Consider the following 27600-nt stretch of genomic DNA (forward strand, 5'->3'; position numbering starts at 1 on the left):
GAGGTTATTTAACCTCCCATGGTGCCCACATTCAGCACGGACCCCTCATTCATGCTTTGTTAGACGCAATACATCTACCCACTGCTATATCGATTATGAAATGTAAAGCACACACGAAGGTTACTGATACCATTTCTCAAGGCAATGATTTAGCTGACAAAACAGCTAAACAGACTGCTCAGAATCGCACATTAGACATGACAAAGCCAATAGTTCAGACACCAACACAGTGTATGACAATTAAGAATCCCGCACTTGACGTAATTGACATACAGACACATGCCACAGCAGAAGAAATAAAGAAGTGGACTGAACTAGGAGGGATCCAGACAGATCAAGGATGGATGACGAAGGAGAAATCTGTATGGTTTCTCCCTGATTCCATGGTTCAAGCCATTATAGCTACAGTTCACAGTCCAGCACATTTAGGAGAGAAGGCTATGCTAGACAGCATTCAGCACATTTGGTTCAATAAACATTTACGAGCAGCAGCTAAACAAAAAGTTCGTACCTGTATGATATGTTGTCAGTTTAATCCAGGAAAGAGTGTTCCCGTAGAGCAGGGTGGATTTCAGCCTCCTGACCATCCTTTTGAAGTCCTCCAGATGGATTATATTCAGATGGAACGTTGTCGAGGATTCAAATATGTTCTCGTAGTTGTCTGCGCTCTCTCCCGTTGGACAGAGGCGTATCCCGTATCAGATTACACGGCCCCGACTACTGCCAAGCAGCTAGTTCGAGAATTCTTCCCACGGTACGGTTTACCACGTGTTGTATATTCAGATAACGGCCAGCCTTTCTCATCCGAATTAATGAAACATGTCTCACTTTTGTTGGGATATCAGTGGAAATTCCACTGTGTCCGACACCCCGAGGCAGCAGGTCTCGTGGAACGACATAATCAACTTTTAAAAATCAGATTGTCTAAAATATGTCAGGAAAAAGGTGTGGACTGGATAGTAGCCTTACCAGTTGCGCTATTCTACATGAGAATGGTAGCACACTCTCGAACAGGGCTATCCCCTTATGAAGTGATCTTTGGTAGACCACCGAATATGTGGGGGACGCCTATACCCCGTAAAATAACTGATGTTGACTGTAATATGCTGACAGATTACCTGGCTTCCTTGATGTCTGCACTACAATCTTGTCGTTCACAGGTAGTCGCAGCTTTTCCTGACAACACCGAGGTGAAACCTCATGACGTAATTCCCGGCGATTATGTTCTCGTCAGGAATTTTGATCGGAAAACCCAACTGGAGCCAAGGTGGAGGCTTCCTAAGTTGGTCCTGCTGACGACCAGAACAGCTGTGAAGATCGAAGGGAGGAAAGGATGGGTGCATTCCAGCCATATCAAAAAATTTCATGGACTTCCTCCTGACACAAACAGTACTCCCCGTGTGTCTTCCCCCATTGACTCAAAGCTACCTTTGGCTGAGGCCAGTAGCACCGAACTCTATAAACAGAAACTCAGGTCCAGATCTAAACTGTCGGACGATTTGATTGTTTAAGTCCTCTCCAAGGTGAAGCGGTTGAATCTGTCCCGACATGTATCCCTTAGGTCTGAATCATGTAGAGTCCAGAATCATAATGAAACGACATGCTTATTGTAAATCACTGCGTAGCCACTGTATTGTGACTTTATTAATTTTGTTTTTCTTGAGTTTTTTAATAGTTACTGCAAGTATATTGTTGCATATGTATTATCCTGTTTCTAAACGTGCTTTCAATATAACTGATGAACATTTCTTTAGTGACTTACCCCCACATGAGTTGTCCTATAGACTTGCGCTGCGCAATAACACATTCATTAGTATGTTACATCATTCCCATCAGACTAGTAATGCCACCAATTGTTGGGTGTGTGGCCGACTCCCTCCCTATCAGAATACCAAAGGAGTTCTGCCTTTCTTTCCACATCCGTTCACACACAATGGCTCCTGTGGAGCATGGTTTAGTTTATTAAATTCCATAGACCCAGACACAGCAGTTTATCAACAACATTGGATATGGGGAAATTTGAATATAGTTTTATTCAAAGTCTGTCACCCTAATAAGGAGGGTCACCCCAGTAGAACAGGAACTGATTTAGAAAATGAAGTGTATAAATTAGGTAATTTTACGCCTAATCTTATGATTTTGAATGTCAAATCCGAAGTTGAACTAATTTTGCCCACTATGTCAGTATTTCCAGTTAAGGGTGAATTATGTGTGAGAAAAGTTGGTTCCATACATATGGGCCATAGCCAATGCGTTACTATAGTAGAATATAGTGATCAAGGTAAATCTTCATTTAGAGCTTCTCGCCATTCTTACTTTATATGTGGCCAGACGGCATATATGCGTCTGCCTCTAGATTGGGATGGTACCTGTTACATAGCATTCCTTTTGCCACCTGTTTTCCTAGCTCCCCCTGATTATTATCGAAATGTTCATTTAGTACATGAAAGAGAGCGTAGAGATCTCCCAGTTGTCGATTATACTGAGACGGCATGGGACAAGTATGTAGATTTCAATAAAGGTATCTTTCCCTATATAGGTACCATATCAAATAGTAAGCTGATACGTAGACTAACCAAGACTCTTGAAGCTGTAGTAAACGAGACTATAGCCGCCCTAGGCAATCTGACAGAGGAACAATCAGTGATGAGAATTGTTGTTCTCCAGAATCGTCTTGTCCTTGACGTCATCCTGGCCGATAGGGGCGGAGCTTGCAGGGTCATCGGATCCAGCTGCTGCATATTCATACCAGAAAATTCGCCATCTGTATATAAAGCTATAACACGCCTTCATAAGATTGTAAGCCAGATACACGAAAATCCAGGCACTTGGACATGGTCCGGGTGGTTTTGGAGTGTGATATCAGCCTGGGGATGGAGAGTTCTATCCTTCCTAGGTATTGGCCTTCTCATACTATTCAGTTGCTGTCTATGTCTACAATGTGGACCAGCGATTTGTGGTCTGTGTGCCACATCATGCATTCCATATCACAGTTCTCGTTCAGAATGCCGGAAGAAGAAGGAAGAAGAAATGATGCTCCATGAGCAAATCGATGGAATAATGAAGATTGATGTCTCTTGAAGGGCAAGAAGGGGACAAGGAGGGAATGTGGAAATGTGGATTTTCCTGATCAGTTATGTCCCCTATCTTGGACCCCAACGGTTCTATATGCATGTTACAAGTACATGTATGTTCCCTCCAGTTCCAGTTTCTAAGACGCAAACATATGTGTGTCTTCCGTCGACATGTTCTCTGTCAGATCCGCCATCAATGGGCTGGATATTCGATTCCTAAGTATGAAAGGCCACCGACTTTATATGGCTAAGTTACTCCATTTTTACAGTTCAGGCAAGTAGGCCCGATTCTGTCCTCAAAGCCTTTCCCTGCTCTCTGTCTCTGACAGCTTCAGCTTGAGCTCGCATCTGTATCCATGAACTTTGTCCTACTCCCTGTGCAGCTAACAATGTCTGCCTCGGCCAGTTTTCGCATGCCTGCCAAGAAGCTGTATTTCACCTTCGAATTATCTATTTTGCTCTTCAGCCGATGCATTCCTGTCAAGTGATTTAGGTAAACATTTCCTTTAGCTCACAAGCAAGGACTCAGCCTTTCCGTCCTCCTGCAAGTGATTCATAGCCCTGCTGCCATGGAAAGTTTTCTGCCCCTCGCATCTCATATAGACACTTAGACGCTTGTACACGCACACACAGTTAGTATAGAATAGATTCTGTCCGAGAGTCCTTCCTTGTGGATAACATAGTTCTCCAAACATAGGATGGTAGATATGATTTGGGATTAGGTTGACTTGACCCCCCAGACTTCTCGTCTCCACATGTAGAGCTAAATGTCAAGTCCCCTTCACCCCCTAGTTGCACGTCAATTACACGTCATGCTGCTGCGCGCGCATCTATGCCAAGTATTATCTTATAGATCCACCTATGTCTGATAATGCAAACCAATCATGTTTCTTTTATTCCTTATTACGCCTAGTTTCGATTATGTCACTGTCACGTCATTTCTTCTTATCAAATGTTACGCCTTCTACATTCGTTTCATTGTAATGCACTTATTATAAAAATACATGTCTGTCAATAAATTATTGTACTTCACTTCCTGAACCCTCGTGGTGACGGAACCTGAAGGCCGCGACTCGAGTCGGCCATTTTGAATGGAATAAAGCCCATTTAGAAAACCTCTTATACCACGGATTCTGCCTCTTGTTATTTTGAGCTATTTTACTTTATTTTAGGATTCCGTATGAAATTCAGTCCGGTATTTTATTTACCACAAGGGATCGAAAGGTTGGGGTTACCAGGCATCAGCTGTTCGTGTTAACCTTCCCTCAAAACGAAAAATAACTAAAAAGCAAGCATTTGCAATGCAATCTGTCTCGCCTTTGGGACCTTATATGTATTTAGCTATGCAGCACATTAGCCTGGGTGCTGAAACATCTACTGTTCTTTAACATGGAGGGAAAGTAAGCACCAAACTGCGTTACACGCCAGGTATGGGAACACATGGAGAAAAATATTGCCTTTCAGTGGGAAATGGTAGAGTCAAATCTCTGTTTTTAATATAAAAGCAGGGCCTTCGGTGGTCATATCACTGAAAATACAAGATTTGAAAAAATATTATTGTCTACGGGTGCTCGTGGAAGACCATTTCTATGGACTGGAATCTAGAGAATGCTAAAGTGATTCTGGTATTTTACTGACCTCTGCTGGTCGTTTTCTTTCCAGAAAGTTAAATAGAGGCAGTTGCCAGAAAAATAAACAAGCATTGGCATAGCCAATAGGTCTCGCTTTTGGGTCTTTATAAGTGTTTAGTTATGCAGCACAATATCCTTACTGCAACAACATTAACTGTTGCATGGCTAAACACTTATAAGGTCCCAAAGGCGAGACCTATTGACTATGCCAATGCTTGTTTACTATGCTAACCTTTATTCTCTCTGCTGTGAGTAAGTGTACTCTGCATCAAAGGGAAATTGATATATATTTTGGATTGTTTATAGGGCTAGTGGAACAAACGTTATAAGAGCGGACTCGCTCTCCGTTTAGGTATTATAAAAGAAGCAAGGCTAGAAAACAGCAGCCGTGTGGTAAGCACGCGCTTGTCGGCTTTAATGTTGATGTGGCAAAGTTAAGACTAACCATTTCAAAGCTCTTCTTTAAATGATTAACCTGTTTGCATCTAAAATGAAGTTTGCAGGTGAAAGGGGAGAATGACGCTTGTGTCCACTAGGTGGCGGCCAATCACCAACCTTCTTTGCTTCTCGACGGCAACGTGTATTCGAGAAAGAGGCGGGGTCTTATTAAAGCTGCGAAGTCGATACCCCAAAAAGATTTTTAAAAAGCACAGTTCCGTGGCAAGTGAGGAAATTCAGGGGCAGCCTTCGCTCCCTGGAATTAATGTATAACAGCTGTACATCTTTATACGTTTTAAAAGCAACAATTTTAAAATTGCGTTTGGAGATTGCGATGTTTTGGTTTTCTTCAACTATCTGGTCGAGCAAAATCTCAAATGAGAACTGAAACTCTCAACTGCCAGGAGATTCAAAGAAGACACGAGCTGCAGCATTACCCGAATATGTGTAGGCGAAGTCTAATATCAGGTGAGGTATTATTTCCACTATCGAAATAGAATTAACCATTAACACTTTGGAACACGCATTGGCCGCGCGCACCTCACACTCAAAAGTTTTTAAAAAAACAAGCTGCGAGACGCGCTCTGTGGTGGGGGAGGGAGAGGGAGAGGGGCATTGAAGCGAGGTGCGTGCACTTGGCCAAGCGAGAGGAAAGCCATATGGCGCCTCTGAGCAGCTGTGCACGTCATTACCATCAGCGTTGTTTCGGTTCTTGCAAATGCAAAGGAAGGCTTTTTGTGCAGCTTTTTCATGATATATTCTCTTAGCAGTACATATTTCAAGAACAAAAGAAAAAGGTAGCACACCTGCCCTCACTTCTTATTTACTAGGCACCAAAGTAGCACATACATTAATATTAAGCGAAGAGCCAAAATATCACCTGCCCTTGTGCCTGAAGCGGCCCGTTTACGGCGCTGGTGTAAAGTTTACTCACATCTCGGGCGTCTGCGCCGGCTCCTGTACGTGGCCGTGCCTCAGGGACGGCGACTATCGAAGAAGTGATCTCCTCAGACGCTAAGACAAAGGCGCGGGAGGGAGCTCCGTTTGGCAGTGAGGCAGCTACTCACTGAGGGGAGGCAGCTGGCAAACGAGCAGGAAAAGCCTGAGCAGGTCCATTCACATAACAGGAGGGGGGTGCTCTTTCCTCTAGCAATTATATCAGATGCAACATAGTGGTGAAGTCAGTTCCCCCTTCACATTTACAGCTGAAAGGAAAGGAAGTAAGCAACAACGCAATGTCTGATATAAATGGCATCGAATGTATTGTTGTGTTGCATTAGGAAGACGTTTATATAAAGTGTACAGGGTCTTTTTTTATTTAAACAAATCTAATAAACATTTAAAGGCTGTAATAGCTGTGTGGGTTTAAAGAATGTCTATGAAGACTGGTTGAACAATACTTTTCAAGATGTGTTTAGCGCATCGGCGAATGAAGGCATCAGCGCTATGGCCCACATTCAGACAAGCATTGGCCGCGATCGAGGAACAGAGCCTGAGGGGTGGGGTGGGGTGGGGTGGGGTGGGGTGGGGTGGGGTGGGGAGGGGAGGGGAGGGGTGGGGTGGGGAGGGGAGGGGAGGGGAGGGGAGGGGAGGGGAGGGGAGGGGAGGGGAGGGGAGGGGAGGGGAGGGGAGGGTGTGTGTGTGTGTGTGTGTGTGTGTGTGTGTGTGTGTGTGTGTGTGTGTGTGTGTGTGTGTGTGTGTGTGTGTGTGTGTGTGTGTGTGTGTGTGTGTGTGTGTGTGTGTGTGTGTGTGTGTGTGTGTGTGTGTGTGTGTGTGTGTGTGTGTGTGTGTGTGTGTGTGTGTGTGTGTGTGTGCGCACAAAGAAACACGAGTGGTACGCGCGAAAGATGGAGCGGCATAGCTGTGCGCGTAACAGCAAGCTGTTGGCCGACAAAAGCTGTGGGTAGCACTTTTAAAACCCAGGTACTAAATGTCTCGCCAGAGCAGCGCATGCGCTGGATCAGGCGAGACCTAAAGAAAGAATGCCCCTCAGCAGAAAGTAATTCTGGTATTTTTCTGACCTCTGCTGGTCATTTTCTATCAAGACAGTTAAATAGAGGCAGTTGAACAGAAAAGAAAGTTCCTAAGCGGAAGCAGACAAGTCCTAGGGCTGATCTCCAGAGCCCACAAAGTACATATAAGTATATATATTAAAGTATATACAAAAGGTCTTGAATACGCGACCTAATGACCATCACATGAGTATAGGTAGAGACTTTATGGAGCAGTTCTTGACATTGCAGCGCACATGTACATAAGCAAGCACATGGTTTGTTATGTTGCAGAATTACAGGTTAAAAGCAAATGATCAGTACAAGCCAGTCAGTCAGACAGCTTAGTGGGTTGAGTGCCTGCACCAGGCGTGTGTGTATGTGTGTGTGTAACATGCAACTCACAATTATGAATTGTACTAAAGCAGACGGTACCATCTGTTCTTGAGAGGAGAACAAATTAAGTATTAAATATCATGATTTTATTTGGTAATTTTGGCAGCATTCGTTAAAGGGAATTGACTCATTTCATATTTTGTTTTGCTCTTAATCAAATGGTACATTTAATTTGGGATATCTTGTTCATGTGTGCCCATAGTTACACAAAGGAGTAACTGTGCAACAGCTGCAGGTGCTGGGTGCTACATCTGCCTGGGGAACACACCATCTGGCCATGCAATGCTGAAATACATTAACATTAAAAAAACAATAGTGCTTGCATTGCCGAGACCAATTGACGTTGCCAATGCTTGTCTACATCAGCAAGTCTTACTTTCTACTTTGTGGGGGGAAGGCAGAGTAGATTAGTGGTGGAAATGCAGTAATGACAGGCAAATTCTCACCTGGAAGCTAATGATTGTGAGTGCCTGCTTAGTCATGGGTGAACATTAAAACATCTTACTGACACCCTGGTGGTGCTCAGTCATGACACCTGGCAGAACTGTAGGCATCGAGCACAAGGAAATAGGTGTATAAATAACCCAGCAATAGATATTCCGGTCTAGGAAAGCACCTTGTGCTGCAAGCAAGAGGAAGATAAAATGGGAGAAAAGGGATGAAGAAGCTTGTGAAGGGCCAGCTCTAGATTAGTACCTTGTGCTGCAGGCATTCAGCACAGGGAATAGAAAGGTGTGAACAAGGAAGTGAGAACTTGAAGAAGGTGGGGCAATGGCAGGGCGAAGGAATGTGAAGAAGACGGGCGCGGAAGAAAGACTTGTGCAGCAGGACAAGCTGACTTCCTGGTTACCTGAGTTGCAATACTCTACTTATGTTCGTGTTTATAACCGGAGGTTCGGGGAATGCAGTTTGTGAAACACTTGTGAGAAAAATACACAGGCCAATGTAAATATCAGTCGTTCTAAATATTAGTTTTCCTCCTACAGCCTAAGAATCGTAGTCAGCTGGTGAAGGAGTGAATAAACTCAATAACGCTGGAATGTGAAAGGTTTGCATAGCCCAGAATCCCCGAGCTGTGTAATTGGATTATCATAAAAATGTGCGCACTTGATTGCTAGCTACTCTGTCCCTTGCCTCGATTTGTTTTTACGAAATTAGCACCACGAGTGACCCATCACCATACAAACAGGTACTTGCAGAATGTTGATTCAGTGTCACTGCCCTTGAACAGTAAAACAGAGAGAGGTGGAGTCGTCCTTATGTCTGGCTATCAGAAAACTGGCTGTGCAGATTAACTGAAAGAAAACGAGCCTGTAGTTTGTTCACTAGGGCTCACAATCCTTTAGCATTGTGTGACTGAGCGTCGGTCCTGCTGTAGAGGACAAATGCTTTACAAAAGACCTGCATAGATAAGACTTTGCTGGTCACACCAACAACCAGTATATGTAAAAGTAATCGGTGTCATTGGGATGTGATGGCATAGAGCAGCATCGAGTAAAATGAGAGGTTGTGGCACCACAATGTGGAAGTTATCGCTCGTGGTTATGCGCATTGTCCCAGTAATGGACCCTGAACTGGAGAGAGCGTGAAACAGCACTCCAAAACAGGAAAAGGAAGGGAGTGCACCCAAAGTAACCAGGGGAATTAATCAGTCTTGGAGTAGCCACGGATTGCCATCTTTAGGAAGTAAATCACCAAGTAGTTTTTACTAACTGGGCCCGCCCTAGCTTTACTTCTGGAAACGGGCATGGTCAGGTGCATTCAGGATGGTATGGCTCTAGGCAATTCACTTTCTGATGGATACATCTGCCAGTGGATTCCTCACCTTGTGAATATCCTCTGCGCCAGCATTCTACTGAACTTTTTTCGTCGACGTCATAATGCATCGACTCCGCTCGCGACTCCGTATGACGTCACCGGAGCCATAAGAGAGCAACGTCGGCGTGATGACGTCTGTTCCCTTTTTTCCGCGCAATGGTTTTTCCAGCACTCTCCTGCTCCTGCTACTTTGTAGTCGTGTAGTGTGTTACTGAAAATTGTCATGTCTTCGACTAGGAAGTCGGGTTTTAAACCCTGTAGGGAATGTGGGGGCCACATGTCAATGACAGACCCCCATGAAGATTGCTTGTGGTGCCTTTCATCCGACCACGACGATGAAGATTGTTCCAGCTGCAGAAAGATGAATCCCAAGGCCTTGAAAGAAAGGGAGGCGAAGCTCTTCATGGCCAAGGCTAAGAAGGAGAAGAGAGGTAGGAAGAAGGAAAGATCGAGACCGGAGTCGTCGACTTCGCATTCTTCGAAGTTGAAGAAACATCATAAGAAGAGGAAGCATTCCTCTCAGCGCCGGTCCTCGAAGAGCAAGGAGTCGAGATCGACTTCGCCTCGACGACGAAATAAGAATGTGTCTCCTTCTCCGTCTAAGTCTCCAGAGGGATCTCCTTCGCCGAAGCAGACTCCGGCGCCGTCTCCGGCGCAGTCACCGGTTCCAGTGGAGTCTTCGGCTTCAGAGACCGAGCAAGAGAAGGAGCCTTCTCCAGAGCCGGATGATCCTGCGGCGCCTGTTGAGGACACTGCGGCTCCGGTACCAAGTACTCCTCAACCGGATCCGGGATTATTCCCTTATCCGCAGTTCCCGACTCCGGGTGCGGATTCGACGCATTTTTTAAATGCGATGTATGGGATTTTCCAACGGGCTGCCTTCCCATCCGGCGCACCTACTGGTCCCGTGGGTCCAATGGCATATACTCTGGGAGTGCCGCAGCATTATGCTCAGGCCCATTTTATGCCCTTTCTGCCGATGGCGCCTTCGTGGCAGTTTCCGGCACCGTCTGGGGACCCATCTCGGCTTCGATTGGATCGACCTTCTTTGGAGCCTTCCTCGACGCCATTGCCAACTCCTTCGGCGCAACGTCCGGCGCCGCTGACTCAGACTCCGGCGCCGCCGACCCCGACACCTCCGGCTCCCCGTTCGGTTCCACCGACTCCGCGTACGTCGCCGCCGACGCCGGCTCCTCGGATCCGTTCAAGGAGAGAGGTCCAGAGGGTCTTAGAGGAGGAGCGTTATAGAGTGGAGGTGGAGGAAGGTGAGGTGGATTCATCTTCCGACGAATTTGAAGGGATTCAGGAGGCTAGTGGCCTGGATACGACTCCGGAGTGGGAGCATTCTTCCTCTAGGTCCTCTCCACCGCAGGAACTGGCTCCTTACCATCTTGTGATAAAGAAGGCAGCAGAGTTGCTGGACTTGCAGTTGCCCTCTGCGGAGTATAAGCCTAACCTTCTGATGGAGGTGTTACACTCGCCTACCTCGACCAGTGAGCCTTTGCTGCCCTTTAATGAGGCTATTCTGGAGCCAGTTATTGACGTCTGGCGTAAGCTACTCTCTTCGCCGGCAGTCTCCAAGCAGGTGGCGAGAATATATAGGGTGGCACCTGGGGATCCAGGTTTTCTGTCTTCACACCCTTCTCCAGAAAGTCTGGTGGTACAGGCGTCATGCTCGAAGCATGGTTCAGGGGCTTTTCCTCAGACTCCTGCGGATAGGGAGTCTAAGAAGGCGGATCAGGCGGCTAAAAAGCCATTTTCTTCTTGGAGCATGGCGCTTAAGTCCACTAATGCCACCTGCTTGCTAGGGCGCTATGTTCATGCTCTTATGGACTCAATGAAATCGTTAGCCCCTAAGTTGCCAGAAGGTGATAAGGCGTCCTTTATTTAAGTGGTCACGGACACTCAGGCTGCTGCAAGGCAGGTGATTCAGTCGGGGCTTGATACGGCTGATTCGGTGGCAAGGATAATGGGGTCATCTATAGCCACTAGGAGACAAGCGTGGCTTCATTCGTCTGGCTCCTCTACGGACGTTCAGGCCACATTGGTGGATTTGCCATTTGACGGACAGAGGTTTTTTGGTGAAAAGGCTGATTCCGCCTTGCAGAGGTTGAAAGAGGGCAGGGTGACGGCGAAGTCTTTAGGTCTGCAGGCTCCTGCTAAAGGATTTGGGCCTAAGAAGTTCAGAGGTTTTGGGAGGTCTTCATTTTGCTCCTTCCGGCAGCCACAGCAGCAGCAGAATCCCTTCTATAGGTCCTATAGAGGGAGACCAAGAGGTCGGAGAGGTTCTGGCCGCAACCCCTCTTCATCCTCTACCTCCTCTGCTCCCAATGAAGCTTCAGGTACAGACTAATTTGCATGTAGCCAGGTTCTGAGCTGGGATGGTGCAGTGAGCTAAAAAACGGTGATGGATTAAAACCATGATCTCTTGACTTGGTAAGAGTATTCTGCATCAATCAGAAACTCTGTCCATCACCACCCCCTTTTTCCCAAATCGATTTTATCCACACTCAGTGTGGGAGGGTATGGTCAGACGTGAGTCCCTTGCTCATTGCACCATCAGGATTCAGGCAAGCCGGGCCGACGAAGGCTGTGATGCCAGAAACCGGTCCCCGGAAGCTTGTTTCCTTCACAGTATAAGAATTGGCTTGGTAGTTTGGTTTGCCCTGTTCCCATCATGCACTGGGACAGGTAGAGACTAATTTGCATGTAGCCAGGTTCTGAGCTGGGATGGTGCAGTGAGCTAAAAAACGGTGATGGATTAAAACCATGATCTCTTGACTTGGTAAGAGTATTCTGCATCAATCAGAAACTCTGTCCATCACCACCCCCTTTTTCCCACATTGGTGGATTTGCCATTTGACGGACAGAGGTTTTTTGGTGAAAAGGCTGATTCCGCCTTGTAGAGGTTGAAAGAGGGCAGGGTGACGGCGAAGTCTTTAGGTCTGCAGGCTCCTGCTAAAGGATTTGGGCCTAAGAAGTTCAGAGGTTTTGGGAGGTCTTCATTTTGCTCCTTCCGGCAGCCTCAGCAGCAACAGCAGCAGCAGAATCCCTTCTATAGGTCCTATAGAGGGAGACAAAGAGGTCGGAGAGGTTCTGGCCGCAACCCCTCTTCATCCTCTACCTCCTCTGCTCCCAATGAAGCTTCAGGGAAGCAGCCCTAGATCCCCCATCCTGGAACATGTAAGACCTGTGGGGGGTCGGGTGTCCCACTTTCTGCGAGGTTGGAGATCTGTTGCAACCGACCTTTGGGTTTTAAACTTTGTGGAGACTGGGTACGCCCTTCCCTTTAGGGAGTTTCCTCCCCCTTACCCTCCTTGCCAGGGTTACTGCTCAGAGGACCATCTACTTCTTCTGCAGAAGCAGGTGCTAGCTTTGCTTCAAAAGGGTGCGATAGAGGTGGTTCCAGAGCAGGAAAGGGGTCAGGGATGCTACTCCCGGTATTTCCTGATTCCCAAGAAGGACGGCAGATTGCGTCCGATACTGGACCTCAGAGTCTTGAACTTTTACCTGAAACAGGAGAAGTTCAAGATGCTGACCCTTGCGCAGGTTCTTCAAGCGTTGCAGCAAGGAGACTGGATGGTGTCGCTCGACTTGCAGGACGCGTACTTCCATGTCCCAATCCTGAAGTCGCACAGGAAGTATCTCCGTTTTACGGTTGGGTCGCAACATTACCAGTTTGCGGTCCTCCCGTTTGGTCTTACTACCGCACCTCGAGTCTTCACGAAGGTGATGGCAGTGGTGGCAGCCCATCTCAGGAGGTCGGGGATTCCGGTTTTCCCCTACCTGGACGACTGGCTTCTGAAGGCAGAGTCCCTAGAGATGGTGCAGTATCCTCTGCAGGTAACATCTCAACTGTTATTCGACTTGGGTTTTTCGATCAATGTGCCCAAATCTCACCTGGTGCCCTCTCAATGCAACCAGTTCATAGGGGCGGTACTGGACACTACTGTGTGTTCAGCATTTCCTCCACCTCAAAGAATTCTCGACATTCAGAAGATGGTCCCTTTATTCCACAATGGAGCGGTTGTTCCAGTTCTGAAGGTCCTTCGTCTGCTCGGCCTGTTCGCTTCCTGCATTCTGTTGGTCAACCATGCACGCTGACACATGAGGGCGCTCCAGTGGTGCCTCCGCAGGCAGTGGTATCAGCACACGGAGATCTCAGGGAGCCGATCAGGATCTCCAGAGAAGCTGCAGCTGGAGCGTGGAAGGCAATCTGTCTCAAGGAAAGCCGTTCCATCTACCTCCATCGGTGGCCACAGTGATAACGGATGCATCCACTTTAGGGTGGGGTGCGCATCTGGGGGATCTGGAGATCAAGGGTGTTTGGTCTCCAGAGGAAAGGTTGCTTCACATCAACCTTCTGGAATTACGGGCGATACGTTTGGCGCTCAAGGCCTTCCTCCCTTCCCTTCGCGGTCAGTCTGTTCAAGTCCTGACGGACAACACTACAGCGATGTGGTATGTCAACAAGCAGGGAGGAGTTGGGGTCGCATTGTCTCTGCAGAGAGGTTCTGCGTCTATGGTCCTGGGCTCAGGACCATCGGATTTGTCTGATGGCAAATCATCTGGCCGGGGTGCTGAACGTACGTGCAGACAGTCTCAGTCGGCAGTTCTCCGCCGACCACGAGTGGAGGCTCCATCCGGAGGTGGTTCGTTACGTCTTTCGGACGTGGGGAACCCCTCGGGTGGACCTGTTCGCCACCCGCGAGAACGCGCACTGCCCGTCGTTTTGCAGTCTCCAGTATCCGATGCAGGGGGCGTTGGGGGACGCGTTTCAGTTGAGTTGGAGCTCGCAACTCCTTTACGCGTTTCCTCCCATACCCTTGATTCCTCGGGTTCTGAGGAAGATTCGCCAAGACCGGGCCCAAGTTATTTTGGTCTCCCCGGATTGGCCAAGAAGGGTGTGGTATACAGATCTTCTCCTCCTCTCCTCGTGCCCTCCGCTCTGTCTCCCTCTGAGGGTAGACCTCCTCTCGCAGTCGGAGGGGCAGGTTCTACACCCCCACCTCCAGAGCTTACACCTTCATGCCTGGAGATTGAACGGAGCAACCTGAATTCCTTCTCTCTCCCGCCTGATGTGGTGGATGTTATTTTTATCGGCCAGGCGACACTCCACCAAGTCCGTTTACTCATATAGGTGGTCTAAGTTCGTTAAATGGTGTGGAGAGAGATCCATTGACCCTTTAAAAGCCCATCTTTCTGATGTGCTTCAGTTTGCTCTTTCCCTGGCTCAGCAGGGCTGTGCTGTGGCCATGGTCAAGGGATATCTTTCGGCCTTATCGGCTTTTCTATGTCTTCCTGATCAACCGTCATTATTTAAGTCTCCGATTGTACTAAGGTTTATCCAGGGCCTTACAAACAAGTTTCCTCCTACTCCTTTTGTAATTCCACAGTGGGACCTTAATCTTGTCTTAACTTTTCTGATGGGGTCCCCGTTTGAGCCTCTTCATAGTTGTCCTTTAAGACGGTCTTTCTTGTAGCCATAACCTCAGCAAGGAGGGTGAGTGAGCTTCAAGCTCTTAGTTCTAAACCCCCTTTTCTAACGTTACATGCTGAAAGGATGGTACTTAGGACCAGGGCTGCTTTCCTGCCTAAAGTAGTTACTCCGTTTCATTTGGGGCAGTCTATTACTCTCCCTGTTTTTTATCCTCCGCCTCATCCTCCAAAGAGGAGGAAAGACTTCATCGCCTTGACCCAAAGAGAGCTGTAAGCTTTTACTTGGACAGAACGAAGGACTTTCGTCTGGAAGATCAGCTCTTCATGGGTTATGTTGGTCATTCCAAAGGAAGAGCGGTGCACAAGCGCACGTTGTCGAGATGGATCATCCTTGCCATCAAGATCTGCTATGCCCTGGCTGGTAAGGTTCCTCCTGAAGGTATTAGGGCTCATTCAACTAGAGCTAAATCATCTACATCTGCTTTGGCCAGGGGTGTTCCTGTGGCAGATATTTGTAAAGCCGCGACTTGGGCCTCCTTCCATACTTTCGCAAAGCATTATTGCTTGGACTCTGAGATGAGAAGGGAGGGCCTCTTCGCGCGCTCTGTCTTGCAAGACTTTCTTGTATAGGAAGGTGGACACCCTCCTCCGGGAGTGGGGACTGCTGTGGGAATCTATTCACAAGGTGAGAAATCCACTGGCAGATGTATCCATCAGAAGAACAACTTACTTACATTCGGTAACGCTTTTTCTGGTGGATACAGTATCTGCCTGTGGATTCCTCACTGGCCCACCCGCCTCCCCGTTGTCCACCTTTGTATACCTTAGTAGTTGTCTTGTTTGAGATGTTGTTATGCTTTCTGGTACATTGGTAGGAAATGCTTGTCTGATTTAGCTTTCCTTTTGTTTATGTACTATGTATATTTGATTGTATATTGTATACTGTGTATACTTTGAGTTTGTCGTTGGTCCACCTGTGCGCCTCGGGGGCGCGGAAAAAATGGGTGGAACTGACGTCATCACGCCGACGTGGCTCTCTTATGGCTCCGGTGACATCATACGGAGTCGCGAGCGGAGCCGATGCATTATGACGTCATCCACGTCGGCGTAGAGAGCTGGGGAAAAAAGTTCAGTGAAATGCTGGCGCAGGGGATATTCACAAGGTGAGGAATCCACAGGCAGATACTGTATCCACCAGAAAAAGCGTTACCGAAGGTAAGTAACTTGTTCATCAGGTTAAGGTGTGTGGAAGAAACGGGTGGCAAATTTAGTAGTAGTTTGACATGGAAATAGGAACGTTTTCAGCCTTATTTATATCAAATTTGAATTATGTTAATTATACTTTTAGAGACATTCATGGATTGGTATAGAATGTACGGTCAGATTGACAGTAATTAAAGTGCTTTTACAGGGTTCAATATATATTATTTTTGAGTAACAGGCATCATTTGAAATGGGGAAGTGTATAAGGCTTAGGTTCTAAATATGGGGAGTTAAGTCATAGGAGAATGCTTTTCATGTTAGTAATTTAAGTTATCTGCCAAGATGCTGGCTCAGACTTGTTGCTTTATTTGTGTGGTGCTGTTTTTTAAACATTTATAATTTAGTTTTTCAAACAAAGTATAGATTTATTGTGCATTTCTAGGATGCACATATCCTTTCGGACAAGTGGTAGTGAAAAAATTAATACTGGGAAGAGAAGCTTGTGGGGCTCCAAGATAGCAGTAGTATGTTCGCACTTTGCTGAGTCTCCATTCTCGGGCCACCTTTGTTTATGGGGCAGTTCTGATTGCTGATGCCAGTATGTGCCAGAAAGCAGGGAATAACTGGAGAGCAGCCACTGTCCGTGTTAGTCTCCCCTTGGGGAAAAATGGGTTCTGGGCAATGCTTCCCAAGACTGTGGTGGCGAGAAGTGGGAGAGACATAGCTTACGAGGTTGCCATTGGTTGACATTGTAGCTATTGAGCTCACTTTAAGCTTCTACAGTGGGACAATTGACCTGTGAAATCGAGGTAAATTGAAGCACACCATCTTCCTTAGTAAATATTGGACCTAAGGACAATAAATAGTGGATCAAAAAGGAGCAGTGTTTTGACCCCCTCTGGTCTCTGTACCCTAGTGACCTCATTGTGGACGGAGGGTGGCAGTGGACCGGTAAGTCCCAACTGCCTTATTTTTCCAGGTCCACTGTTCTGAAAGGAGAGAAAATGATCATGGCTACGCTTGAGGACCTGTAAATTGATTTGAAAGCAAAATGTCCTCACTTGAGCAGGTCTTTTAAGCAATCAAGAGCTGAACGTTAGGAATCTAGACCACTTAGGTCTAGATTCTTGGTCTTGCAGCTTCTGAAAAATGCTGCAAGACCAAGAAGAGATGGGCAAGAGAAAGTAGATTTTCTAAGAGTGTGCTTACTCCTCAACTACTACAATTTAAAGTAACATTTTTAGAAAAAGTGGGGGTGGGTAAAAAAGGTGCGAATTCAGATGCATCCCACTCAAATCTGTGCATTTGACAGCTGTAGCATAGGGTTTCTTTGTTCTTTGCTTTGAGAGAGCCACCAGAATAATCCAAAGACCATATGAAAAGAACATGCATTCCTACCAAGGGTCCCAGATACAAAAGGACCTATGACAGCACAACGCCGGCAGAGCTGGGCAACACGAACAAAGGGAAAAAGAGACACGATTGGAAAAAGAGTAACATGATGAGTGGTTCAAGTCTTGTTTTCCTTGACTGGAATTGTGCGATCTTAATGCATAGACAGGATCTACAGTTCGTAAAAAAAAAAAAGATTACCATCCTAGGAAAGATGAAATTGAATGTGAGATGGAGACAGGCTATTCATGATTTCTGACAGTTCTGGAAAAGTGATGGTTACATGATAAGATTGTTCTTTCTTCACATATCCAAGAGCGACAGTTAAGCTGAATAGACACAGCTTAACAGTTAATGGGTGGAGACCATTATGACTGCGGATCCTTGGTAGTCCTGGAATTATTGTTTTGGTTGTTCAGAGTTGCACTGTGTTAGTAGTTAATATAAGTGTATGTCTCTGCTCACTTCCCCACATCCCTCATAGTTCACTTACCGGTGGGTTCTGAGGCCTGCGATGTTAGCAGTGATAGTCCCAAAGATTTAAAACGCACAAAAAAAACCGAATACTGATTCAGTATTGGCATTGAATGTTTGTACTATTTTAAATTGTTTGATGAACCGAGTTTGGTCAACAGTTTTCCTTTAGCACTATTGTAGTTTAAACATTTATTTACGTATTTATGTAAAGGACCGACATCATGGGCTTACATGCAACTTGACTTCTATTTATGGTATACACAATAGTAAAATAGTATGAAAAGCTTAACAAAGCAGTATAGGTACATTACATGTCTAGATTTATAGAACAGACATCCCCTTTCCATAGAGCTGCCAAGGAGCAGTAGTACTTCAAAACGGTCAAAGGATCATTAAAGTCAATCTCTCAAGAGATTGTTTTGCTTTACAATATTCATATTGCAAACTGTCATTATTTAAGACGATGCACTGGTCAGAAATAGATCATATCTGAATGTTGCGTGCTACAATAGTTTTAAATAAAGCTGAGCACTTGGCCCTTTATACATTTAAAGAGCGATAGGTGCAGTGTTTTGGGACTCTTAAAATAGAAGAGTAGAGTAAACCAGGAAGTGCACTGTTCTCTAGTGTGCCTCTCTTAAGTAAGAAATTAGAATTTCAATATTGATAATAGGTGCCTTCCTAATGGAGAGGGACTGGGAGTTGAAGATTTTAAAGGCCATTCCAGAGAAGACCACCTTCTGGATTTTGTGGTTCTTAAACCTTGGAAAGGACACAAATTCAAAAACCCAAAAGGGGTCCTGGGACCAGTGTGTCCAGGCAGTATTTCCATATGTTGCCGTTATTTTCGGATGATGGTGTGTAATGGTGAGATGTTTGAATTGACTTTTGCTTCATCCAGAGCTTTGCGTTGGATACAGAGAAATTGCATCGACTTTACATATACTGTTTATTGTGAAAGCAGTAAAGAGTGAGCTAAATTGATTGTAAAACAGTGTTCTCGTTCTGATTTTATTGTAGACCGAGCTGGAAGCATCAGTACCTTGGATTCATTGGACTTTGCACGGTACTCTGATGATGGAAATCGAGAAACAGACGAACGTGTTGCAGGTGAGTAGGACCCGTGGTACATTAAGTTTGAAGAACAATTGATACAGAGTAATTGCACAGTGTTTCATTCTACTAAAATTCAGCATAGCTCCGCCTTTGAACAGTGTTTACATTCGTCACTTGCAGCCTCATCTTTTTCCATTCACTTACTTTATGAATGATAAAATTGTGTGCAAATTGCAGTTGGAACGTTTTAGATTTTCTTAATAGTTAGCCTCTAGCTGTACCTTTCTGGCTTTTTCGTGGGTTTTTTGTAAATCTAGCTCGATAATACTATTCGATTTACTGTTTCCCATTGGGGTTGACTCGTGCATTTCTTTGTTATTATCCTATTTTGAAGCGTTAGATTTTCCTTAAACCCATACTAATTTTGTTCACATTGCTAGTGAGTACATTTTGAAGTCGTGGTAGGAGTTGTTGATTTCGAAATCCAGCTATCCAACTTTATTTGTACAAAATGCTCAGGACAAACACTTCATCTTAAAACCTGAGACCATGCAATGCTTTTAATCTTCTTCATAGCTTTTTTTGGGTCTCCTTCGGTGGTGAGCAGTGTTTATAAACATGAAATCTAAGCTATTGACCGAACAGCGTTTTAGAGTTCTTTTAAACCAAACCAACACTTTTTACGATTTTAGACTTTCTAAATCAGACCTCAGCCTGATCATGTCTCATCCTGAACTTTATGCATCCTGCCATGTTATTCTCCTTTTAATGAATATGTTCATATTCATTTAAATGTTTACATCATCAAACATGAATTGTCTTTATCGAATACTTGTAAAACATTTTCTTTACACAAAACTCATTGAACTGCATTCAGTTTGTATATTCATAATGTTTAACAATTTTCCACGTGTTTAAGATCTTTATTACCACCTCTGTTGTATTTTGGGATATGCACTATACCCACAAATTTAGTTTTTTTCCAGTATCTATTTCTCTGTTTCTGCTGCCAGTGAACCTCCCGATGACACTTACACCTCTTCTTGATTTAAGCGACCTAAGTAGTTAACCCTACATAAATTCCCTCACAAATGCACACAATGGTATAAACACAATAGTCATTCTCTCATGTTATACATTTTCTTATTTTCTTATCTAAAAAGTTTCAGTGCCTACACCATTTCTAAAAGTAACTTGTTTACCTTTTGTAAGATCACAATAGTTGAATTTACCACATTTGTTTGAAAAAAATGTAATGCAGATTACAACAAAGAGAAAATAAAAACTGCATTATTGATTAAGGAATAGCATCACATTTGTGAAAGATTCTGCACAGAGAATATTGGTTGAAAATATTATGTGCGCTGTCCACATTTAGCATTCACGTTAAGCAAAAAGCCTAATATTAATGTAGCTAGAATACTGACTCCTTAAAATTCAGCTAGTCCCTTTTAAACTTGATAGAGTTCACAACATGACAGCATATTGTTAATTTTAAGAGAAAAATGCTGCATTATAGAGTGTCTGGTAGCTACATTTGAACTTTTTGTTGTAAATTTATACTAAACACTGGTCGGCTCTCACTGTCCAAGTTTCTGTTTTTGCACACATTATTCATTCTTCTGACATTTTGTTGCCAGGTTTGTTTTTACGTTTACCAGAGGTTAAATCACTTTTTTTTTGTTGCTCTTGACATTTTACTTTCATATTATTGCTTCTGCGTTGTAGAACACTGTTGGTTTGCATGTGTTGTAAATCTGGATTACGTTTTCTTTTTCTTATGGTTTTCATATATAGATTCGAATTATGTTATTGATGCCAGTTACTTAAATTAAAGCAGAATAACTAGAAAGCAAAATATATATTATCTCTCAGCATAGATGTTTCCAGTTAACAGTCCCGTCACCCTAATACAAATCAAAGTGAAAAAATACTGAATAAACTCGTAGTGCTCAGCACAGCTGGCCCAAGCGCCCTCAAGAGTAAAGAAGAGGGAAACTGAGGGATAGAAGAAATAATACAATATCAACAACTTGACCTACATAGAATCTTCTCAGCCACTCCGCAGTTACCAGAGGAGGCAGACGAAAACACCTCTGGGCCAATGAGAATGATAATACCCCCCTTGTGCCCTTCAAGATACTCCAGCTGGATAATAAACCGTTCACCCTCTTTGGTTCACCTGTTCTTCGCTTGCATACTTTCCAAGAAAGCCCAAGTAGAATGTACCTGTGTGAACATGGAGCACTTGCCTTGATGTGCTTCACCCTTGGTCTAGCATTGTGATATGTATCTTCTTTAACCACCTGGTCTCAGCTGATTTCTAGCTGTGCTTTTTTTTCTGGCTAGAGCATCAGGTTTCAGATCGGGAAAGACTAAAATACTTGCACCTCACGAGGACAAAGTGTGGCTCGTCTTACAATTCTTGCTCTCCAATCCATCAAGAGTAACTAGACCATCACCTTGCTACCTATATCTATCTCTCTTTCCATGCCCTACTGGGACTCGGAAAGCCCTTCTTACTATTTGCTGTTCTCTCTTCACCACAGACCAAAGCAAATCTCTCATAACTTTGGACATCTCTTCATTGAGCACCTGAGTTTAAACACCTGATGAGAACCTCAACACACTAAAATGTGTCCCCCTCCATATGTTATCTGAGTTCAAAGCTTTTGTATCTCACTTTGAGACGGCCTCAACTGGCCACTTCTTGGCAAACACCACGTTCTTAATCTACACTATGCTGTTATCTCCTGTTTTTATTCTATGGTTTTCATCCTGTTGGTCAAGCCTGCAACTTCTGTTTCACAGACTTAATAGTACTTTCCACCTTCTCTGGTTTCCCCAGCAGTTCGGTAAGCAGTGCATAAATTGAAAGTAGGAGTGTCCTCTATCTGACAGTTCAGTGACCTATGAAGAGTATTTAGGTTCCTCTCTGATTCTTCTTCTGTAGACCCTTTTTGTTTTAAAATAGTCCTCTTTATGATGCTTACTGTCACACACCTTCAGTTCTTTATCTAGAGCAGGTTAAGCCTCAAAGCACAGATGTAGTTATGTTGGGCTCCAGTAAGATCAGAACTTCAGGTGTATCCACTCCAACTCTTCACTCGGAGCTTTCAAGGACCTTTTGTGTACCGGAGTCACGCAGTGGGTTCAGGCGAGTCAGCGCAACCCACTAGTGTACAGCCACTCGGGCATACTCGCCTATGGTTTCCTCACTCACCTAAGAGATCCATCAAGAAGTGCTGCAGTCCAGGTCAAGTTGTGGCCTACATATAGACCCCCCCCCCCTTTCCTTCCCGGCCTCACACAAGATTGCCACCACTGAGATTCATTAAAATGCTCTGAAAGGCACTCTAGGTTAATGGCCAGCAGAACAAGGAGGCAAAAAGCATTTGATCATCTGCTGGCGCTGACAGCTCAAGAGTCACTCTAATCACCACATTCGGTGCACATCTTTTTTGGCAAGAGTAGGGCTGCTCCAGCTGTCTCTGCATCACCTGCAGGGGTAACAGGCAAGAGCCAGAAGGGGATTCAGCTGGAAGCCCAACATCTACACAACCATGTTGGGCTCTGGCATGGGTCTACTCATTTTATTATTGTTTCAATGAGAATAGGCACTTGGCCAGCTGTAAAAAAGAGTTTTGTCTCACATTAGAAATGGAATTATCTTATTTATCATATCAAATAGTAATGTTGCTTGTGCAGCTCCACCTGCTTTACTAATAATGCCACAGGGCATACTGTATTTAAAACTGAAATATTTAGTTAATAAAAAAAATCAGTAAAGTTTACTTATACTGCCATACAGTGTTACTCTGCCTTTTAATATTTATTTTAATTGTTGTACTTCTAGTTTATAAAAATAAGACCTTTTCAATAAATAAGCCTCATACATTGTAAGAACAGGAGAGTGTGCATACTCAAAAGTAATTAAGTTGTAAATTGATAAACTTAATTGCAATTGGTACACAAGGAACCCTTAGGCAAACAAATGATGCATACAGTGGGAACACACATTGAACGTGAAATTAGTTGTCAATTTGATTCCTTAATATTCAACAGTCAAAATGTCACCCACCCAATATCTCAGGTCCCTAACAAATGTGGAGATAATTTGGTAATACACTGGAAAATGGTAATGGGTAGAAGCACTACTTAACAACTGAAGGACAAAAAAAACGAATATGCCCAATTCATAAAATGTTTTCCCATGCACAAGCCAGGCTTATCCAGAAGTGATACGGATATGTGAAGAAATGTTGCCATAACTGCATGTTATGTTTCTAAATAAATGACACCTAGCTGAGAAGTTCTGAGGAATACTTCGTCTGGCAAATTCTTCATTTTACAATTGGCACCAGGTGCCAGAGTAGATAAGAAAAACATTGCCCTCAGCAATAGATCCCCAAAACTTCGGACGGTGCCACAAGAATGCGGTCGTGGTTGTGGCTCCTCTTCTCTGTTTACTGAATTTTTTCACAGCTATCACAACAGCAGATTAGGTCACCCGAGTCTTTTCCCAGAGATTTACTTAAATGGAAGAACTGCATGGGTATTCAGACGCACCAGATATGTCAAACCATGACTTTAATTTCAGATGTATGGAGGAAGATGATTACAAGGATGGTAGTCTCCTTGTCGTACTTTAGCTGCTCTATTTCTTGCCTCTTAAAAGCAAGTGATGCCATACCCTTCAAGCCCTCCCTCTGAAGAGGTTTCTTCGTTTGCATGTGTGATGCATCAAGAAACATAAGTACTTGAGTTGCTTTGCCATCTGCAGAGCTTAACGCTAACATCTCTATGGAAATCCTATAGCTGTCTTTGGAGGCTGTAGAACCTCTTCTGCATTAAATAAAGTATTACTGGAACTAGCGCTGGTTGTTTTGGAAGGTTTGACATTTTGCACATCTTGCTCAGTGATATAGGCCCATTCCATGCTTTTCTTGGGGTTCCGGAGAAACAGGATTCTCAGACATGTTCTGGATTTAAGGGACTGGAATTTCTTTTTCAGGATAAGTTTTAAAAAATTCTAAATCTGGTCCCTCTGGCCTTGAAGGTGGAGGACTGGATAGTGTCCCTCCATCCCCAGGGTTCTTATTTTTATGTGCTGTTTCTTCTGGCTCAAAGGCATTATTTCCTCTTCATGTTGTTGTCCCAGCACTACCAATTTGGGTTTTACTATTTGGTATTATGATCCCTCCACAAGTCTTTACAAAGCTATTGGTGGTGGACTCCCTCAAGTGGTTGGAGTCTCTGAATTTCCACACTTAGAGGATTGGCTACCTAAAGATGGGGCCCTTGTTGCTGGATGTGCCCCCTCCTTCCCCTCAGTGGGCTGTCCCTCCCATCTATCGCTAAAGGAGTTCCTTCCCTCCATTGTGGACCGTGTTTTGGAGGTTCTTTTGCATAACACTACCACTCTTCATTAAATCAAACAGTGTGGCTGTGGTTCTTGAAGTCTATACGTGGAGAGCACTTGCGCTTGTGACAGTGGGTTTTTCTATGGGGCTTTTCCTGGTGACTGTCTCATCTGGCAGGCCTTCTCAATGAGAAGGCAGATGCTGTGAGTCGCTTATTGCTGGGTGATAACAAATGGGCTCTTCATCCTAATAGGACTGCCATGACTTCCTCTGACTTGGATGTTCATACTTAAACCTCTTTGCTATGGCTCCGAATAGGAAATGCCATCTGTTTTGCACCCTGCCATTCTGGCTACATAGTGCATTAGTGGACAGCTTCTAGCTAAACTGGTTGCAGGGTCTTCTTTAGGTGTTCCATTCAGTTCTTCTGCTTTCGAAGATCCCAAAAATGGTGACCGGCACTCACAATTTAACAAGGTAGTTATTGATTTAGCACTTTGATGGTATGCAGCGTTCACAACCTTCTTTCCCTTCCATACAGAAAAGAAGAAAATAATCTACTTAGTAGCTATGTGGTTGGGTCCTCAACCCCAATTTACAGATGATGTTTCTGTCAGTGTGGAGATAGATAGCAGTCTTCGACCTGCCGCCTGAGATGTATTATTTGGATTGACTGTATGATTTTGTATTAGATCATCCTTTGTAATTGTATCTGCTCTTCCTTGTCTAAGGCAAGACCCTCCAGCTTGACAGTCAGGCTAATTCTACCTGGTCCTTGACTGCTTCTGCTGCTTTTACAGGGGCGTCTCAGTGACTGACATTTGCTGGACAGGCACTGCGGCTTCTCAGCATGCCTTTGGGAAACATTACTGTCTGACGGCTGCCAGTGGGCTATTCTTTGGAGACTCATTCATAAGGTGAAGAGTCTGTAGAAGAAGATTTCATCAGCAAAAGCTGCATGCCTTATTCCCACCAATTCTTCACTACCCTCTCTCCACCCCTTCTAAAATAGTACATACAATAATAATGAGATTCCAATTAATTATAATGCTTTTCTGCTGTTTTATTTTCTGTTGTTAAAATTGAATAATTTATTTCTCCATTCGTTAGTTGGGCAGGGAAAAAATAATAAACTGGTGCTGTGCGCCAGACAGTTTATAAATACTCAAATCATCACATCCCAGAAGTGCCACAATTTGACTCACATGGCACCACCTGGAGTGCCATGGTTGAGGGAAAAGTTTTTTGATGCATTCTGGTGCCTGGGGATATTTATAAGGTGAGGGATCTACCAGAAGACCTATTATCCACTAAAAATATCATTAGCCGTTAACTGTTCCAAGGTAAGAATCACAGGAGGGTCAGAAAAAATGCAATGCAAATGAGTTGAACGCTTGCAGTCATGACTTTGTTCGTCGTCACGTTTGCAGTGACTTCAAACTTCTATTTGTGCTCCCAAAATTGTACCTCCTTAAACCATGTGTAAGCAGTGCAGTGAGTGCTGAAATGTGCTGCAGTAGAACTAATTTTTGATTGAGTGGTGGGATAGAGCAAACACTTCTTGATGATAGAAAGTGGCCTAAAGGCTCAGTTTTCAAGTGTTTCCTATCTAAATTCTTTACAAACTTGATTTAGTTTTGAAAGATTTAACTTAAGGAAGCTATTATGGCGCTTCAGCCTAATTGTGTCCTGCTTGTGGTGTTGAAAAATACACATCTGAGAGACTTCTAGACGCAGATTTCTTACTTTTCAATATTCTCCAGGTGTCTGACGCAGAAATTTTCAAGCAGTCCCCCTGTGCGCCAGTAGGTGGCGTCGTTCAGCTCGCTGTCGTCCGCGGCAGAAGTAGCGTGCATGGCGCCTATACAGGTACCACCCTAGCCCACTGTTGTCCGTTTTTTTCTTTCCTGGTCAGTCTGAGCTACTTCATGAAGAGCTACCACTCAGTCAATTTTAGATTGTTTTTTTCCTCAACGCTATTTTGAGAATTTCTTCTCCTGGTGTTATAGGAATGTTCTCTATGAAACCTACAGGTTTCACGCAATGTGGTGCCTGTCACAGGCAGATGTCTTTACAGACCCACACACAGTTTGTTTGTGGTGGTTGGAAAGGGACCACAACTCTATGCCTTGCATGGACTTTTGTGCCATGAACCCAAAGGTGCTGAGGAAGCATTCCCTCAAGCTTCTGGCCACCCGACGTCTGACGACCCTACAGCATTCACAATCCTGGTCACACATAAGTTCTTAGGACTGCTTGCAGAGGCACACTTGGATGGTCGTTGTCTTGATCAAAGTAGTCGATTAAGTCCCACCGTAAGAAGTCTTCAACTATGCCGTGCCCGTCCAAATTGGCAGACGAGGTATGGGGGCGTCGGCACTCCAGGCCTCGCGCCTCTGCGGAGCGTGTGCCAGGTTTTGCTTCTCCTCTCCCTGACGTACCCAGAGCTACCCCCTCCCCAACTAAAAGAGTTCTATGAGGCCATGCACTTCGTGTTTGGGTGACTTGACTCCTCTGGAGTGCCTGCAAGCCCCATGGGTTTGGGAGCCCACTCCCTTAGATTCCCACCGGCGGGTTCGCCCTCAGCTTCAGTTGGGCCCCTTGGATCTGGTGCTGGACCTGGAGTGGTGCTGCCTGGCAAGACCGCAATCTTCCTCTACAGTTGCTCCAGTACTGATTCTCCTGGTGCAGCTGACGTCACATGGCGGCGCCATCTCCATCGTCATTCTTGACTATGACACACAGTCGGAAGAGCGTTGTCTAACTCTAGCACCAACCAGGACCATATCTTCTGAATTAGAGCCACTGCCTTTTTCATTGAAAAGGCCTGGAGAGGGAAGTGTATGGGAGGGGTCTGATGACTGTTACGGATACCCGCATCCCCTAGATGGCACAGAGGGCAACTGCTATGAGGAACTAGTGGATGCCAATGAGTTGGACTCCTCACCGGACACTGGTTTGGTCTCTTCCCCCTTTCCCCCACCATTGCTATGTAGGAGAGTGCCTCATTTGCAGTGATGGTGCGAAGAGCAAGTTTCCCTCAGTGGCAGTTATGACAACCGTGTCGACAATGGTGTTTCCACCAGTAGTTCCCCCCTCCAAACCTGTGCTTCCATTTAATTAAGCCCATACCGATGTTCTTCTTGGGCCTGGCCTGTTCACAAGACAATTAATTGCCCACTGCCATCGCCTCGCCCCGGGGACCTCAGTTTCCCCATCTATAACCCCACCCCGGAGAGCTTGGAGGTCCAAGCCTTCACTTCCCAAACCAATCGTGGTGCATTCACTACCACTCAACTGGATAAGGCATCAAGAGGCTGGA

At 44.9% G+C, this 27600-nt stretch overlaps 1 protein-coding gene across 7 annotated transcripts in view; it reads left to right on the forward strand.

Annotated features, from left to right (window-relative positions):
- The window catches only part of RELCH (RAB11 binding and LisH domain, coiled-coil and HEAT repeat containing), a 760620-nt gene that overhangs the window by 105681 nt on the left and 627339 nt on the right, over positions 1-27600 (forward strand). For all 7 annotated transcript variants that reach the window (XM_085606887.1, XM_085606888.1, XM_085606890.1 and 4 more), the window contains exon 2: positions 18880-18969. In XM_085606887.1, coding sequence (XP_085463013.1) covers positions 18880-18969 — 90 coding nt within the window. The remainder of the gene's footprint in view (positions 1-18879; positions 18970-27600) is intronic.

Source organism: Triturus cristatus, chromosome 5_2 (assembly GCF_964204655.1).
Source record: "Triturus cristatus chromosome 5_2, aTriCri1.1, whole genome shotgun sequence".
NCBI lineage: Eukaryota > Metazoa > Chordata > Amphibia > Caudata > Salamandridae > Triturus > Triturus cristatus.